This window comes from Amborella trichopoda, chromosome 4, assembly GCF_054954075.1.
Source record: "Amborella trichopoda isolate Santa Cruz 75 chromosome 4, AtrichopodaSantaCruz75HAP2 v2.0, whole genome shotgun sequence".
Lineage (NCBI taxonomy): Eukaryota > Viridiplantae > Streptophyta > Magnoliopsida > Amborellales > Amborellaceae > Amborella > Amborella trichopoda.
This window is the reverse complement of record NC_142339.1, coordinates 51,223,717-51,240,967: the sequence shown is the minus strand read 5'-3', so window position 1 is coordinate 51,240,967 and position 17,251 is coordinate 51,223,717. Positions and strand designations below refer to the sequence as shown.

The following is a 17,251-nucleotide window of genomic DNA, read 5'->3' as shown; positions in this document are numbered from 1 at the left end:
GAGCGTGCGGACCCGCAATAATTACTTAAAATACTACTTGATCCAATAATATGTAAAAATTATTTGGAAAGTTGATCAACCGAGCGTGTTTTTTTTTTTTTGTGTCAAAATTGTCATCCTTGAACTGTATTTTATTTTTATTTTTATCTTTTTCATTAATAGGTGGTGGTGCCCCAAGCTTTAGGATGCTAACCTTGGACCGTCTGAGCATTGACTTATTAACGAAAAAACTAAAAAAAATAAAAAATAAAATAAAATGTGGTCTTAGGGGTAATTTTGATAAAAAAAAACATAGGTGGACTGACCTTATGTGTAAATTTAGCCAAAAATTACCCCATTTCATATTTTAGGTAAAGTTTGCTAATCCGTTTGTAAATCACTCTAAAATAAATAAATAAAATACCAAATGTGTCAATTTGGATAAAAATTTTGAGGACAGTCGTTCACTGTAGAGTTTTTAAAAATTTCCCATAATGCCCTGCGGTTCGAGGATGGTATCCACAGACTGATTTTAATTTTTTTTTTTTTTTTTTTGTCGTGTTTTATGTTTTGGGATAGTTGGAGACCGGTCCGAGGTCCCCATTCTTGGCCGCCCATACTAGGTATTTTGAGAATGAAGACCTTGGACCGCCTGTAATGTGGTGTAACATGATAATCTAGGTAGTTTGAGAACGGGGACCTCGGACTTCATGTAAATATATTGTAACACCATAGTTTGGGTGGTCCAAGGATGGTAACCTCAAACTAGTCGCCATCTGTTTCCAAAACATACTACACGACCTAGATAATCGAAAAATACTTTCAAAAAAATTAAACCGGTCCGAGGATACCTTCCTTGAATCGAGGCGCATTATGGGAAAATTAAAAAACTCTACAATAAACGACCTTTCTCGTAATTTTTTGTCAAAATTGACCCGTTTGATATTTTATTTATTTATTTATTATTCGTACATAAATTGCTCTAAAAATAAAGTAGCCTTAAATCAACATTTATAGAAGGGGAAAGCTTTCTATACTTCCCCTACAACAGAGAAGATCTATGCTTTCCCCTACCATCTAGCCTTCCAATTTTGATTAAGTGGGTCACACACCATTTGATTTAGATCCAACGACTATGAGTATTTTACTTTTAGTTTTTCTTATATAGATTGTACAAATGTGAAATTTGGTACGTGCCATCTTCTCATTGGGGCGCACCTAAAAAAGAATTTCAAAGAATTTTTCAATAAAATATAATAACCAAAATACCCCTTGAAACTTTCAAGAATATTTTTGTTTGCTACTTGCAAGTTTAAGAGAGGATTGGATGCCAAAAAATTAGTGTCAAAATATTTTGTAGAAAAAAGATTTAAAAAAAAACCATGCAGAGATGTGATATATATTTTTTGATGGAAGTGTAGAGATATGATATTGAGATAGGGGCCATCTTAGCCGTCCATTCATAATGGACGGTTGGATAAGGGGAAGTATATAAGTTTTAGGAGTTTTTTGTTAGACTACTTAATTTCATGAGGTTATCGATATTGTATTTTTCTTTTAAAAGAAGTCATGATTTAAAACTCCTCATTGGATACTTTGTTTATTAGGACCCTAGAGAGTTTCTTACGTTGTCCGACAAAACTAAACTTTTAAATTTTTTAATGTAAAAATAAAGTTGACACTTTGTTAATTCTTAAAATTTTAATTGTGTACTTTTATTCTCACTTTTTTTAACAAAAATTTATTTAAAATATGCCTAACTCACCAAGAGTTTAACAATTTACCCTTTTCTACTATTTCAACTCATGGTTATGTGTATTTTGATAGGTGTTTTGAAATTATACCAAAATTTATAGATAAAATATTAAATAATTGAGTTTTTATGTATATTTTAATAAATTTCTCTTCTCCCATTTAAAAATAAGAGGTATGAAAAAAACTATCCCACGGTCTTATTAAATATGGTTTACTAAATTCTTAAATATCTATCAATTACCTTGATTTTCTTATTTTTATAAAGTGAGGGAATTTGATATTTCTTTTTTCAATTGTAAATTTTATTATATATTAAGAGTAATGTTCATCTGTTTATGTATGGTAATTATTCGTGTACCCTTTTTTTAATGTGTAGGTCTTGGCGTATTATATTCGGATCAAAGTGGCGGTGCAGGACCAAATTGAACATTTGGTCCAACATGCAAGACTCCTAGTTAGATGGAGTTTTATGACAATGAGATTTTCAAATCATTTTTCATTGACCTGGTGATCAATTTAGAGAATGAATTGTTTTGATCTCTTAAAACTCAAGATTTGATCATCTATTAAATGGTCAATTTTACTTAGGGAATTGTTTAAAGCATTTTTCGAGATTTAAATCATTTTCTTATAAATGTGAAAATCAATAGAGATGATTTAAGCATCTAGATCAATCAAATCCCCCTACACTGAATAACGTGGTTGTTCAATCTTGGTAGTAATGGACAAACTCTTTATTAGATGGTTGAGCACTTGTGGGATTTTCCACATGCCTGGTGTGGGTAGTTTTGAAAAAATATGGGCTAGTGTAAGGTGTGGTATCGACCTAATTTATGAAAAAATAAGTGACTCATTTGTTCATAAAGACTTTAAAACCTGTCCGTACATAAATTTTCTATAAAATAAAAATAAAATTTCAGGATTTTCCTGTTAAAAAGACCTAAATATTTTTGTTTTATTAAAAAAAAGTTTGTATTGGTTAAAAATATAATAGCTGAAACATTGTTTATAATATGATTGGTCGTGCCTTTGCATTGGACAAGCAATGCGCTGCTCATTCTTCATGAACTTATTCCGAAAGAGGATCGCCTTTGGAATTTTGCCAATATCGGTTCTTATTATTTTCACATGTTGGCATCACGGGACCAAGTTGGACATTTGGTCCAGCATGTGAACTTTCTCGGAATTTAATTTTTTGTTGGGTGGGGGTAATAATCACACTTTACTTTGTGACGCATCCAAGCTATCAAATTTTATATCGGATGGTTTCAAACAATTATGACCACCTTATATCAAAAAGGAAATGGTCTCCCGTCATCACACAAGCTTCATAAATACATGAAGTTTGATGAATTGGTGAAATTCTATTCAGAAATTTAGTTCAATATTATGTGTTCTTCCATGTTATAATAAAGCTTGGAGGATCTGGTGAAATTATATTTAGAAATGTAGTTCAATGTTATGGGTTCTCCCATGTCATGAAGAAGACGTCTCATTTAGCATGGGAGAAGCAAGAGTTAAATATCAACTATCTCAATCTACTCCAATTGCTTATCATTCCAATTCCACTTATACAGGCCTTATATTTATGCAAGAATATTAAGGTTCTTTTTTATTGAGCTAGAAGAGGAAGAATTAGGAATCTCCGACTCATCCCTTTCTGGAGAGTTGAATATGGAGGAGAGAGAGAGAGAGATAATTGCAAATGTTTGTAAAATGCGTGTGAATGGTCCTGAATCCGGATGAGAAAGAGAAGAATGCAAATGCTCATTTTATGCATGACTTATCCTGACTCTAGAGGCAGGTCAGGCCGGACTTGGATATGGATTTGGACCCGAACCCAGACTTGGACCAAACCCATCCCTTTGGGTACAATTTTTGATACCCAGATCCTGGTGGAGTCTAATGCCAAGTCCTGAGTCAGGTTCGGGTCCTTTTCCAACCCCAGGACAGGCTGAGTGAGAGAGAGAGAGAGAGAGAGAGAGAGAGAGAGAGAGGGGGAGGGGGGGGCAATAAAAGCGCGTAGTAAAAAAATTGAGTAATTGGAAACGACGGGAAGGTCTTTTCCTTAACATCCAAGCTACCTGCATGAATTGGCCTGACTCAGGACTATAGAAAATAATGGGGTCAATTCTCTTTGTTTTCTTTAATCATTGGTCTCATTTTGAAATTCTGGACTCCTTGAAACGGCCTTGGATAAGATTCGCCATGTGACTTAAAAATGATAAACAAAGCAACTCAACGAAGGCCCGGCCCCATTCTGTGTCTCTTTTAAGAGATTTGCAATTTGAAGCAAGGTGATGATGACAACCAAACTAAGTTCCAAATAGCTCTCCCTAACATTTTTTAACTTTTGAGCAGTGCCAAACTCCGAAAAAATATTTTGTAAATCACACTACTAACTTCGGCACTTTTATGGTGAAAATACTCCAGATACAATGCATATTTTCCTCAAGACAAAAAACAAACAGGTTTGGTATGATGTGTGCTGGACCAATGTTGTTTTCAACAATGTATCCGTCCAACACACATTGTGCTTGACTGGCTTCACTTTTAAAAATAAAATTAGTTTTGATATGCATCATTTGAAAAAATCGAGAGTGGGTGAGGGAAACATGTGTTATAAAAAATTATTTTCGTCCTAAAAGATACTACTTTTTAACTTGAAAGTGGTTGCAAAAATTTTAGAGTTATGGTATAAAAAATGCTGGGGTTGGCATGTCTAGAAAGGATGTCATAGAGCGTATCTATAATTTTTCCTTTATTTTTTACGACAACTTTCTAGTCTTGAGAAAGATTTATGGGCCCATTCAGGGTTCTTAAACCTCCTTGGACCACTTCCAAAACCTATCAACTCTATAAAAGTGCTGCAAAACTATTTTTATCTTATTTTGCTTCCCCAACTATATTAAAATCATAATTAGTGATTAATTGAACTCCAAACCCTTGTACCTACTCTCAACTTATCTTGGTCCAAACTTCAAACCAAAACTCACATCACATTTGCTAATCTCTATTAGATAAATTCATGTACAGGGTTGAATCAATCTATTCAAACATTATCGAGAAAAATTACATGAAAAAGCCGAAGTTGCATCCCAAGCACCTGCATACCACATTTGAGGAATAATCACAAATTTCTTATTTACAAGATATAGGATTGGTCCTCTTTACGTTAAGAACTTTGATCATGTAATTTTTATTGTAAAAGTATATAATGAGATCATCTATCTTTGGTACAAGGTGGACACAATTAATCTTGACCATTGAATGTGAAATTAGATGGATGCATTATTTCATTTATCAAGCTCAAACTTCAAAAAAAAAAATTCCGAATTTCGTAGCACACAAAAGCTCTCCAATTTCACATCACATCACATCGTTGTAAATAATTGTGACCTCCTTGTATAAAAAATAAATAGTCACATTGTATACCATCTCAATTTTCTTCTTAAGACACTTTACATCGAGCCACTAGAGAGTCATTTCCATTTCATTCTTGTATATTTCCTTCGTATATTTTTACACATTTTTACCATCGGAGAGATGTAGGGCTGGCAACGGGCTGGGCCGGGGTCGGACCATGCCATTACCATCACTAGAAAGGTACATGCTCAAACCTTGCAAGTACTTAAAAAAAATAAAATGAATTAATATTTCTATTTTTCTTTTCTCTTCTCTCTCTCTCTTAGAGTCTAAAATATTTTCTCTATCCCTCAGACCTTGATGTGTTTTCTCTCAATGTGGTTAAATTATGCCCTACTTTAAGGTTTATACACACTATTAAATTGGGGTAGGCACACAAATGAACTATTTATCTTTTATACATGAAAGTCACAATCATTCTTGTTATGTAAATTTTAAATTGAGTGGTTGTAAGAGTGTTCTAAAATAGACATAAAATTTAGCAAAAAAAATTCTCGAAGTTCTTGACTCACGCCAAGCCATTTCATTTGACTCAATATACAAAAGATAAAAAGAAAATATCTTGTTATCCTTTATTTTTAACTTCGATATCTTATTAGATTCAAGAATTGAAAATGTTACTTGTAAGCAAAATGACTCCATCTTTTTTATCTTCCTACTCCCTAAATTTTGATCATGTATTATTGACCTTAACAACTTATGAAATGACTCTATTTCTCTATCTAAAACTCCATCTCTCGTATCCTCGTCTCTCTCAAACCATCTCTCTCTAAAACCCCAAAATCTATATCTCTCTCTCACATTATCGTCTCTCTCTCTCAAAACTCCATCTCTCACATACATAAGAAGGTGTTCTCGTGTTCGAGCTCAAGCTAAACCCCTTGGTTGGTAAACTCACCAAAAAACAAAAAACGAGATGGAGTTTTAGAAGGAGAGATCTAGAGTTTGAATATGGTGTTATTTTAGTGTTTGTTTAGATCAAAAATTTATAATAAAAAAAATTTAAAGGGTGGTAAGATAGAAAAAATAGAGATATTTTACTTATAACTAATATTTTTATTTGTTGAGTTTTAATATAAGATATGAAAGTTAAAAATAGAATATAGGATGTAGAAGTTAAAAATAAAAGGTAAAGACATATTTTCCGAAAAATAAGTGGTGTTTTTGCCTTAAACCAGATATTCGAATAAGATGCAATTTCTGATAAATGGTCCCAATGCACTGATTGTATGGTGACGACCCTCATGCCTCTGTATTCCATAGTTTAATACTCACCCTTTTAAATTTCTCTGTAAATTTGTTTCTCTCTCTATCTCCATATCTTGCTTTGAAATTTTAGAGAGAGACAGGACTCATTCCCCTGGATTTGACCTTATGGATTTCCTTTTTGCCAGACACGGTAATGACGAAGGCTTTCTTGTCTCCTTCCTTGCTCTTTCCTCTGACTTCTCTCCCCTCTTCACCAATGGCTTCTTCCTCCCCGAAAAAGAAGAAACAACAAATACTAAAATGCTCGTTCTATATCTCTCCTCTCTCTTCATCTTCTTAAACACCTTCCGTTTCACTCTCTGAAATCATGGCAAGAATTGGAGAAGTGGGGTAGTTTCCATGTGACGAGGCAACCCCTGGGAAACTTCTTCCTCGGTTACTTTCTCTCTCTATAAAATTTGCAGGCGTCTTTTAAGAGAGAGAAATGGAGCAACCAGAGATTCAAGGGTTTGTGATAATCTCTTTGCCTCCTCCCGACGACCCATCGAAGGGCAAAACCATCACTGCTTTCACCATGGTTTCAGACCCAAGTCATCAAAACGAGAACCAGAGCCAAAACCAACAAACCCAACAACCCCAAATTGCGTCGAATTCAATTGCGGGTTCGTCTAGAGGGAGAATTGGATCGATAGTTGTGAGAGTTTTGGCCATGTTGGGTGCCGTTGTTGCAGTCTTATTTTTTTGGCAATGGGTTTCTGGTTTCTCTGAGATGGATTATGAGACAGAGAGATCGAAGAATAATCCTTCGTTTCTGTATAATTTATACCCGAAGTGGAGCGAAGAGGCGATAGAGAAAGATGCAGCTTTGAGATTGGGCACTTTTGTGAAGAGAGACGAGGTTAGGATTGGATTAAGGGACGTAAAAACATTGGAAGCGATCTCTTCTATCAATTCTTCAACCATTTTCCCTGTAAAAGGGAATGTTTATCCAGATGGGTATGCAAGCATTCTCTCCTGTTTCATTTCCGTAGTCTCAAGAAATCCATATTAGGGGATTTGATCGTTTTGATCGAACTGAACGTTTTGTGAGAAACCTCTGAATTTCATAGCACTCAACAATGTTAGCTTGAAGTTAGCATATTATAGAGGTGAACTATTTTGGGTTGGTAAAAACGGAAGTTCTTCTAAGGTTTAATAGGCCCTGGTCCTGAGGCATTCTCATTCTGCTTTAATCTTCGTTTATAATTTTGTTTTCTTCTTTTACTAAACATTTAAAGTTCATCACTGTTATATAAACATAGTCAATTAGACTTATTTAACCCCAAAATTAGTAAATTAGCCTCACCTATTCATTTTATTCAATTGCAATTTTGTTAGCTTTGGATTCACATATTAGGCTGTCACTTATGGGGTCCCTACCATACCAAAAAAACTTAGTGCTAATCTTTTACTGAAATGGTTTGGGCATGTATGTGATCAGGGTTTATACCTTTAGTACTGACTTTACTTTTTGCACAATAATTCACTAAAATCATCTTTCAATAATTCAGAAAACCATTTAGCTATTTAGAAGTTTGTTCTCTGATATGATTAGCTATACTGAGGAAAATGAAGGGGGTGAATGGCTATGGTGGAAGGGAATCCTGAATTCTCATGCTGCTCCAGACTCCTAGGTTGTTGACCTAATAAAATAGTAGCTTTTACGGCCTTCATTGCATTGTGTACTACTTTATATAATCAATTATATATTGCTGTTAAATCGAAACCCAAAATAAAAAGATACGGGTATTTCCTGCTTCTTGCATTTTGTTGCTTTGGGGCTTGGGCTATATTCTGGTCGATTATGGAGCCTGGCTGACTCTTGATCCTCTTGGTATTCTGCAGGCTTTATTATATCTCCATACTTGTCGGGAACCCTCGGAGGCCTTATTATCTTGACATGGATACTGGGAGTGACTTAACTTGGATTCAATGTAATGCTCCATGCACTAATTGTGCCAAGGTACTCAATTAGGTTATTTAACAAGTAAATTTAGTTCTTTCTTGTGAGAAGATTTTCTTCATGGCCTTAAATATATAATGAAAAGAAAGATAAATTTACTGGAGGCCATAAGCATAACTATAAAATAATGCCTTTTGTGAGTAAGCATGTGAAACATAATTCAAACTGAAAGTTATTCTTAGTTGTTACATACATTTCAACATTTTTGTAGGGGCCCCATCCTCTTTACAATCCTAGCAAACAAAATTTAGTACCTTCCAAGGACCCATTTTGTTTGGAGGTACAAGTTAATGACAAGGGAAAATTCGCTGGAGCTTCCCACCAATGTGACTATGACATAGAATATGCAGATCAGAGCTCTTCGATGGGTGTTCTTGTGAGAGATGATTTGCAGCTAATGATCACAAATGGAACTGTGATTAAAACTGGCTTGGTTTTTGGGTAATGTATTAATGACCAATTAACCATCTTGTAGATCTGAATTTTTTTGCAGTTAAGCTTTGAAAAAGGAAGATTTAATTTACCAAAATAAATTAAATTTTAACTTGGAAACTTTATTTCTAGATGTGCATATGATCAACGAGGCAAGCTAGGACATTCTCCTGCAAAAACAGATGGGATCCTTGGACTTAGTAGTGCTAAGGTTAGCCTTCCTTCTCAATTGGCAAGTCGAGGACTAATGAAGAATGTGGTAGGCCACTGCATTAGAAATGATGCAAATGGTGGTGGTTATATGTTCTTAGGGGATGATTTCATACCTCAGTGGCGTATGACTTGGGTTCCCATGCTTAGTAGCCCTTCCACGTAAGTTTAATTTCTAGTTAGTATATTTCTCTGAGAATTTAATATATTATTTAGTGTTTCTTCAGAAAAATTTCATTTGCCTGGGAACTCAATTGACATAGAATTTTTAAGTCTAATGGGGGCTGAAACTAAATTTTGAGTATCACAGTCAATATTTGACCAAAGCTTTGTTCTGAATAAAAATGACAATTTTGATTAGTAGAGGAAAACATTCTAGGTTGGCTGTGGCAGATTTGAATGTAAGAATAAAATCGAATGTACCAATTTGAGTTACAAAGTGCACAGAAGTAGATGAAGTCATTTTAGAAGTTGAATTTTCTGCTCATGTTCAATGTTTTAACTCTAAGACATGAAATTTATTTGTTGTCTGTAAGGAACTGAAGTGCAGAACCAAAAATCATTTAAATTTTGCTGGGATAGATGTTGTCTTGTCAATTGCTGGTGAACATGTGTTTGGATAATGTATGACTACTGAGTAAAACAAGGAAACATCCTCTTGCTTCATTTCATTTTAATTGCTTATGCTGGCGGTCCAGAATCTTGGGATTTTGGTGGTGTTCAGTTAGTTTACTGTTGTTTGTTACTTTTTTTTATCAGGCATTGTTACTACCTTATATGGTTTTGTTGATGAAAACTTATTATGGCTTTCATTACGTAATTTTTTAAATTTTTAAATCCTCTCCTTTCTCTGCAGAAATGCCTATCATGCAGAAGTTTCTAAAATTAGTCTTGGAAGTAGACCAATTGATGGAGGTGGCCTAATTACCAAGATTGGACGAGTAGTGTTTGATAGCGGAAGCTCTTATTCGTACCTCACTAAACAAGCCTACACAAGCTTAATAAAATCTGTGAGTACTTATAATATCGTTTTGGATTATATCCTTAATTCACATCTTTATGTTTCCACTGATACAAACTGAAGTAATACCTTGGCAGCTGAAGGATGTTGCTGAGAAGGGACTAGTTTTGGATGATTCAGACAAAACATTACCAGTTTGTTGGAAAGCTAAATCTCCCCTCAGGTACTATGCTGAGGTATCACAGCCCCAGTTTTTCTGGATCATTAATATCTTCATATATGTATATAACACGATCAAGAAATCAACTCAAGAACACCGACATAAACCCCTAGAAAATTGTGGTACTTAAATTTGGTGTTCATGCTAGTTCACATTCATTATCATGAAAAATTGCTCTTTCCAATCTAGCTGTCCATGGAATGCAAAACTTGGTGTAATAATTGCAGGTCCATTAAGGATGTGAATCAGTTCTTCAAACCCCTGGTCCTTAATTTTGGTAGCCGCTTGTTGTTTGGATCGAAGAATTTTGAAATTCCTCCCGAAGGTTATTTGATCATCAGTGTGAGTATTCCACGAGATTCTTATTTCTTTTGCTATGCGTCTTTGATGAGTATTATGAATGACATTATGAACACGTAAGCCCAGAAAGTTGTATTTCTATGACCTCTCACTTCATTTGTTGTGTGTATCTTCACTGATTATGTTAATGGCATTGTTTCAAGTGACCCAAGGCAACGTTGCTCGAGAAACTTACTGAACAATGGAGGTATCGTTTATTGTGTGCAGGCCAAAGGCAATGCTTGCTTGGGTATCCTTGAGGGAAGTCACATTCATGATGGTGCAACTAATATACTTGGAGGTGAGATCTCAAATATATGCTCGATTTCTATGACTATGAGCTATAAATCATAAGAATGTGCACCATTCTATTACAAAGTAGCAAGAATTTTGTACGGATCCCCTGGCTTATGTTGTAATGCGTACTGCAGTTGCTTCATGTAATATGCATACAAACATTCATGGTTTCAGTGACATTGCTATGTTTGGATAGGGCTAATTATGCATGATGGAATTTTCTTTCACCCTCTTTATGGTTTCAGTGACATTTATATGTTTGGATAGGGTTAATCATGCATGATGGAATTTTCTTTCACCCTCTTTTTTTTTTGAAATGGAATTTGCATTGGCTGTTGCAGATATATCCTTGCGGGCCAAGCTAGTAGTCTATGACAATGTGAAGAGAAGAATTGGATGGGTTCAATCAGATTGCCAGCCTCTAAAACTTAAGAGCTTCCCCTTCTTTTGAGTTATCACCATATCTATTTGTAAATGCTATATGGCAATGGCATCATATCCTTTATGTACCCAATTGTTATAAATTTCAAGGGTGAAGTTTGTACAAGGTGCCCTAGCGCAAGTCTAAATTTTGTTTAGTGCAGTCTCAGTTTTGGAAGACTTAAATTCTGTCTCGTACTACTGTGTTACAAAACTAGAGTTAAATACATATATGGTGACCAAACGAAACAGCGACTTAGATTTTAGCCTTATGATGATAAATTTGAAATCCATAAAAAGGATCTAAGTACAAAATTGTTATTCTTCTGGCATGAGACATGAAATACACACACAACATGCAATAAGGTTGCATGCATTTTCTCTTACTTCATGTTCTATGGACTTTGGTTCCCAACCATGGATGGTTACGAAAAGGAATAACATCCTCACTTTGAAAATTTACGGTCAAGTGAAGTACCACTTTGAATTGCACTAAAGATTAGTGCTTATTTAATGATGCTTCCTTCCTGCCATTTATTCAATGTTTAGGCTTTGGACAGAATATATGTATTTAATGTTTAGGCTTTGGACAGAATATATGTATTTTCAATTAGTTTTCAACGAAATGGAATTTTCTCTTTACATGTATATAATCTTGCATCCTTGTATAAACCACAACCTTTATATGAAGGGATTATTTTTTATTTGAGATTATATAAAACAACTTTGACGCGCCGTACAGAAAAATTCCAAAAAGGAATTTTGAGTTCCTAAATGCTAGATGTTACCATCCTTCAAATGAGCCTACACTGTTCAAGCAAACATTATTGGACCACTTTTAATATGTTATTTTCATTTTTTTAATTTCTTTGCTAATACTACTTTTTTAAAAGACTAATTGCCATGATGAAAGATGGGATGGTATAGCATCCGTATCATGTGCAGGCTTAAAGTGTGCACAAATACCTTTCAACGGTTCATATTGAATCTAGGCTTTTGTTATTTTTATTTTTTGATTTTATATTTATAACTGACTTTTTACATAAAAATTCAGGCATACATATATCCTTATTCATGGCAACCAAAAAATGACCAAATTACTGTTGAGTATTTAAAGATTGTTTTAGCCATGTTTTATTTGTAAATTATTTTTATTTAGTACACTCTATAAATATGCATGTACCCCATAATTAAATTCAAAAATAAAAATAAAAAAAGATAAAACCAAATTAATTTGTGACCATCAGATCTGCCATAATGTAATATATGTTGTTGAAAGGGTGCATGTACCCTTCAAGTGTCCACATCCTGGATGAAAAATATGATTTGCAAAATTTGGTTTTCCATATTTGATTACCAGAAGATACGACTTCTAAAAACTATTGGTTTCAGTACTTTACCACTTCCCCCAATTTCCCTATGGAAGCCGTGGCTTCCAAAATTGGTGCAAGAGGCGAATCAATTTTTCATCCTTTTACAATTTTATCTCAAATCCTTGCCATGGCTCATAAAAAGAATTGTAATATTCATATTTATGATTTACTTTTGAAAAATTGTTTCATGCGGGCCGGATGGCATTTCTACATATACGGTCTAGAAAGTGTAAAGCATCCATATTAATTATTAAAGATGGATCCAAGTAGGTGTTCCATCTTAAAAAAATAGATACTAATGGTCCAAATTTTTCTTACTAGTATTATTATTATTAGTTTTAAAATTTTATTTATTTATTCATATTCTTGATCTCCATATTAAAGATTACATGTCCTTAAAACTTAAGTCTTAAAATCCATCTCAAAAATAGATTTATTAAGAGTCCCATATTTCTACATATGCGGGCTTGGTCGCATAGAAACCGGGTCCCTTTTCATGTATCAATAAAAATGCTAGAATAATTTCTAAAAGGAAATACTATTTACACGCATATTTATCCTGCTTCCATAGTTTCTTTGGGAATTTGAATTCAAGAAACTTTATTTATCATTGCAAAGTAAAAAAAAGACGAAAATGCCAATAAATTCCCAAGATATTTCCAAATTTTCCAATGGGTCTTTTAGTTTTTATTTTTTGAAGGCATCATCTTCAAACTGCCTTCTAAAATATTCATTCATTTTTTCAAATACGATTTTGTATAACTTATCAAGAAAAAGCTTTACAACACTAGTCCCAACCATTTGGTATTGATATGGAACACCTAGCTAGATTGGCTGCGTTTTAGTAAATTGTTTTAACACAGTTTTAAATTTTGTGTTTTTGGAATGGGAATTGTTGATCCGAAACAATGGGGACCGATCCCATTCCTAGTCAGGAGTGGTGGAGAAGTAGGATCAGGTGTGATTCACATAGACTCACCTCGCTCGTTTAGAGAACCAAGCGAGTCTATAAGAGAACCAAGCAATTCGGATCCCGGGTCCCACTTGTTTTCTTTGTATTTTTCAACTTTTTCTTTTCAAAATTAAAATTATTATATACTTTATTGGAACCAATTTTCAAACTGAAGAATTGATCCAGTTCAACGACCAAAATCTCCATTTCATCCATGTAGACTGGATTTCCAGAATAACGGTTTGCCTGGCCGATCCAGTATTCTAATTTCCAAACCCTAGTTTCAAATGAAATGCTTTGAAAAGTGTGCAAACCTAAAGGATGGATGGACCAAAGAAAATATGTGGTCATGCTTGAACTTTGATAGACTAAGAAAATATAAAATTTGGTCATGTATTTGTGGGGAATCTATAAGGGAACCCTTCCAAAATTCAAATGGTCCTAATTAAAAGTTGGGTGATTTTGTACAAGGCTCTAAATAACCTTAATTATAAAAATTTAAAGCTTCAAAAAAAGTGTAGATCAAACACATCAATGAAAACTTGAAAATCTTGAAAATTGACAATCCAAAAATGCGTTACAAGATGCACTATTTTCAAAACTTGAAATCTATTTTTTTCTTATGTCCATACATCTGGATGTCGAGATGATCAATTTGAGAATATTTGAGCATCAAAACAACCTCATCTAGTGAAAATTTTGATATGGGCTCTAATTTGATTAGTTAGAGCCTCAACTCGATATAAACTTTTTCCTTAAAAGTTTGAAAGGGTTTTTTTTGCCCTTTTAACTCATGTACCTCATCAAAAAAACGTTTTAAGATTGGGATGAAGGAACAATCAGTGGTATTCTAGTCATATGTCCTTAAGAGTCTCCAACCCAATGATAGAAATACCCCTAATAATTCCATAATAAATATACTTGATTAGTAATAAGGAACAACTAGGGGTATTTTTTCCATTACATGCAAGACATTTGGTGCCAAATAACTGAAATATTCCTAATTATTCTTCTTATATAAACAATGTGTTTTATATTTGTAATGAGAAACAACTAGTGGTTTTTTTGTTATAGGGTTGGGGCTTCTTGGAGGTGTCAAATTACTGAAACGGCACAGATCGCTCCTCTTTCCTAATTCTGAATAAAGTCAATTTGAAATTTTATTTTTTAAAAAATATGCTCAAGTTAAATTAGAAAGAAAAACCAAACTCTTGATTATTAATTGAGATCATTTGATATCTTCAATGATTTTGTAAAAAGTCTCAAACCCTTAAATAATATTTGTTTTTAACCCATTCTTGCACCATGCGCTTCCATCTATTGCTTTGATGGTAACCAAGGATTATAAATTCTTGAGTTAACAATTAAAAAAGCTAATTAATGTAAAAAAAATTGGAATTAAACAGTAATCTCAACTTTTACAAATTATGTTGAGATCTATTTTTTTAATCAATTTTTTCCTTCAAAATATCCCTATTCGATTACCTGAAGTGTTGAACCGAATTTTTTGTTTTTTGAGAAGCCAATTTTAACACTTGCAGTATCGTACCACCTTCTTAAGGTACTTGTCATTCCGACACTAGACTAAGTAGAAAACTTGCAAGAACAAAACAAAAATTAAAGAAAAACAAAAAGGAGAAATGAAAAGAAAGTTGACTAAGCCAAATTTTTTTTTTGCCAAAGGCTGTTCTATGGAGAAGTTGGTCTGTGACAATTGGACTAACCTCTCAACAAAAAAAAAAAAAAATCAAGTCCGGTTCTTTTAAGTGTCGAGCCTAGATGACACTTCAAGTATTAGGCCAGGGTTATTTTGAGCCAAAGAAGCCGACATAAAAAGGGACATCGACTTAAATTTTGAAAATATCGGGATTAATTTAATTATACAATAAAATTTTAAAAAATGATATTATAAAAGTGCACCTCAAAAATTCAAAAATCCTACAATTGATCATATTGACCTCAAGGTATATGGATATAACAAAAAAAAAAAAAAAAAGATTTCAACTTCTAAATTTAATGTACCTTGTACCAAATTATCTTTTTTTTTTTTTTTACTATTTAGTAGATTTTTATATAGAATACAAAAAATTACAGTATCAACAAAAAAAAAAAAAACAGAGGAATAGAAAAGACTAGAAAATAAATTAGAAGAAAGTTTTGTGAGAAAAAGGGCTCGAAAGGGGCACAACAATCATATGTGTGGCCTCCTTCGCTAAAGCAACAGCTGCATTGTTCTTCTTCCTATTGACATGACAGAATGCAATCTCCCATGAAAAAGAATTCATCCATGATCATACCCACAAAATAGAATTAGGTTGTCTGCACCATCCAATTACATTTGGTGAGTCTCCTGAATAACCCCTTCCCTCCTTGAGTGCCCATAGTTCGACCTCAATAACCCCCTAAATCCTGCTACCTATACTTCACTATTAACGCCTGCCATCAAAATGGAGCTTCAACAGGTAAGTCCCGGTAGAATCTTAGATGACTCTAGGAGGCTCTACCATTTCTTAAAGAAAATTTTTTTGGCGACGCTCTTGAAATTTTAGAATACTCGTTGTCTAGTACATCTTGTATCACATTATCTTAACTGTCCATTTCTTTTTCAAAAGGAAACTTTAAGCTTTTATAGATCTGCTCACTCTATATTACCTTTAGAACTTTAAATTACGTAATTCAAGACAAAAGTAGATTTGACGCTTCGTACAAACCGCACCCAAAATTTTTTTGGCCGGACAAAGATTGAGGACTGGAAATTTCATGACCCTTGCAATCACGTGAACCCTAAACAAAATATTTATAGGGCACAGTGGACCTGAACCCAATATAGGTTTGGGTACAGGTCCAAGAATTGGACCTAAATAGTGTTTAGATCCAATATTTTGACATGGACCCAACCCGTCGAGTCTTATTTATATTAGTTATTATTAATATACTAACACTACTCGATCCAAATAGTGTTAGGACATAAATAATATCTAATATATAATATAATTATATATTTTAATTATAATATTTAAATAATATATGTATATATCTAGATGGGTTGAGTCCGGCCCAACCTATTGCTACCCCTAAATAATTATGGGATTTCTTTTTCAAAAGGTTTTGACTATTTTTCAATTAAGAGAATGTTTATCTTCTAATCTATTTCCCTTAAGGTATGTTTGGTTCATTTAAATGCGTATGCAAATAATATACCATGGTAAAATAATAACTGGTAAAATGTATGAAACCACACCTCTTCACATGTGAAAATATTTCCTGGGGAATTTTTACACACATGGAGCCAAACTTTTTATCAAGCCCGACCAATATTCACAAAATCGGCTGATCTAACTACAAACGGTTCGATTGGATCAGAACTAGCCATTTGTTTTGGGCGGTTTTGGTGATCAACCAGTAATTAAAAAAAATTAAAAATATATATATAAATTCTCAAAAATCAAGAATTTGATTTGTATTGCATTTTTAAATATTCTTTACATTATCATAAAGACAAAAAAAAAAAGTTTTGGTCATTAATACTCTTTTTTATATTTTTTTATTTTTTTGAAAAATTATAAAAATAGCTTTAAAAATATATAAAGTAAGTTAAAATTTATTTTTTTTATTAATTTTCAACTTAACCACTTCCAAACCCATTTACCGTTAACCGTTGCGGTTCGATTTTGCG

The 17,251-nt window shown here is 33.4% G+C and overlaps 1 protein-coding gene across 1 annotated transcript; it reads left to right on the top strand.

The window, feature by feature from the left end:
• Positions 1-6,815: 6,815 nt before the first annotated feature.
• On the top strand, positions 6,816-11,377 carry LOC18422479 (Eukaryotic aspartyl protease family protein). The gene is made up of 9 exons (XM_006826754.4): positions 6,816-7,365; positions 8,254-8,371; positions 8,583-8,812; positions 8,936-9,175; positions 9,870-10,023; positions 10,112-10,197; positions 10,422-10,536; positions 10,762-10,834; positions 11,172-11,377. The coding sequence occupies exons 1-9, from the start codon at positions 6,854-6,856 to the stop codon at positions 11,279-11,281; spliced, it is 1,638 nt and encodes a 545-aa protein (XP_006826817.1). The 5' UTR covers positions 6,816-6,853; the 3' UTR covers positions 11,282-11,377.
• The last annotated feature ends 5,874 nt before the right edge of the window (positions 11,378-17,251 follow it).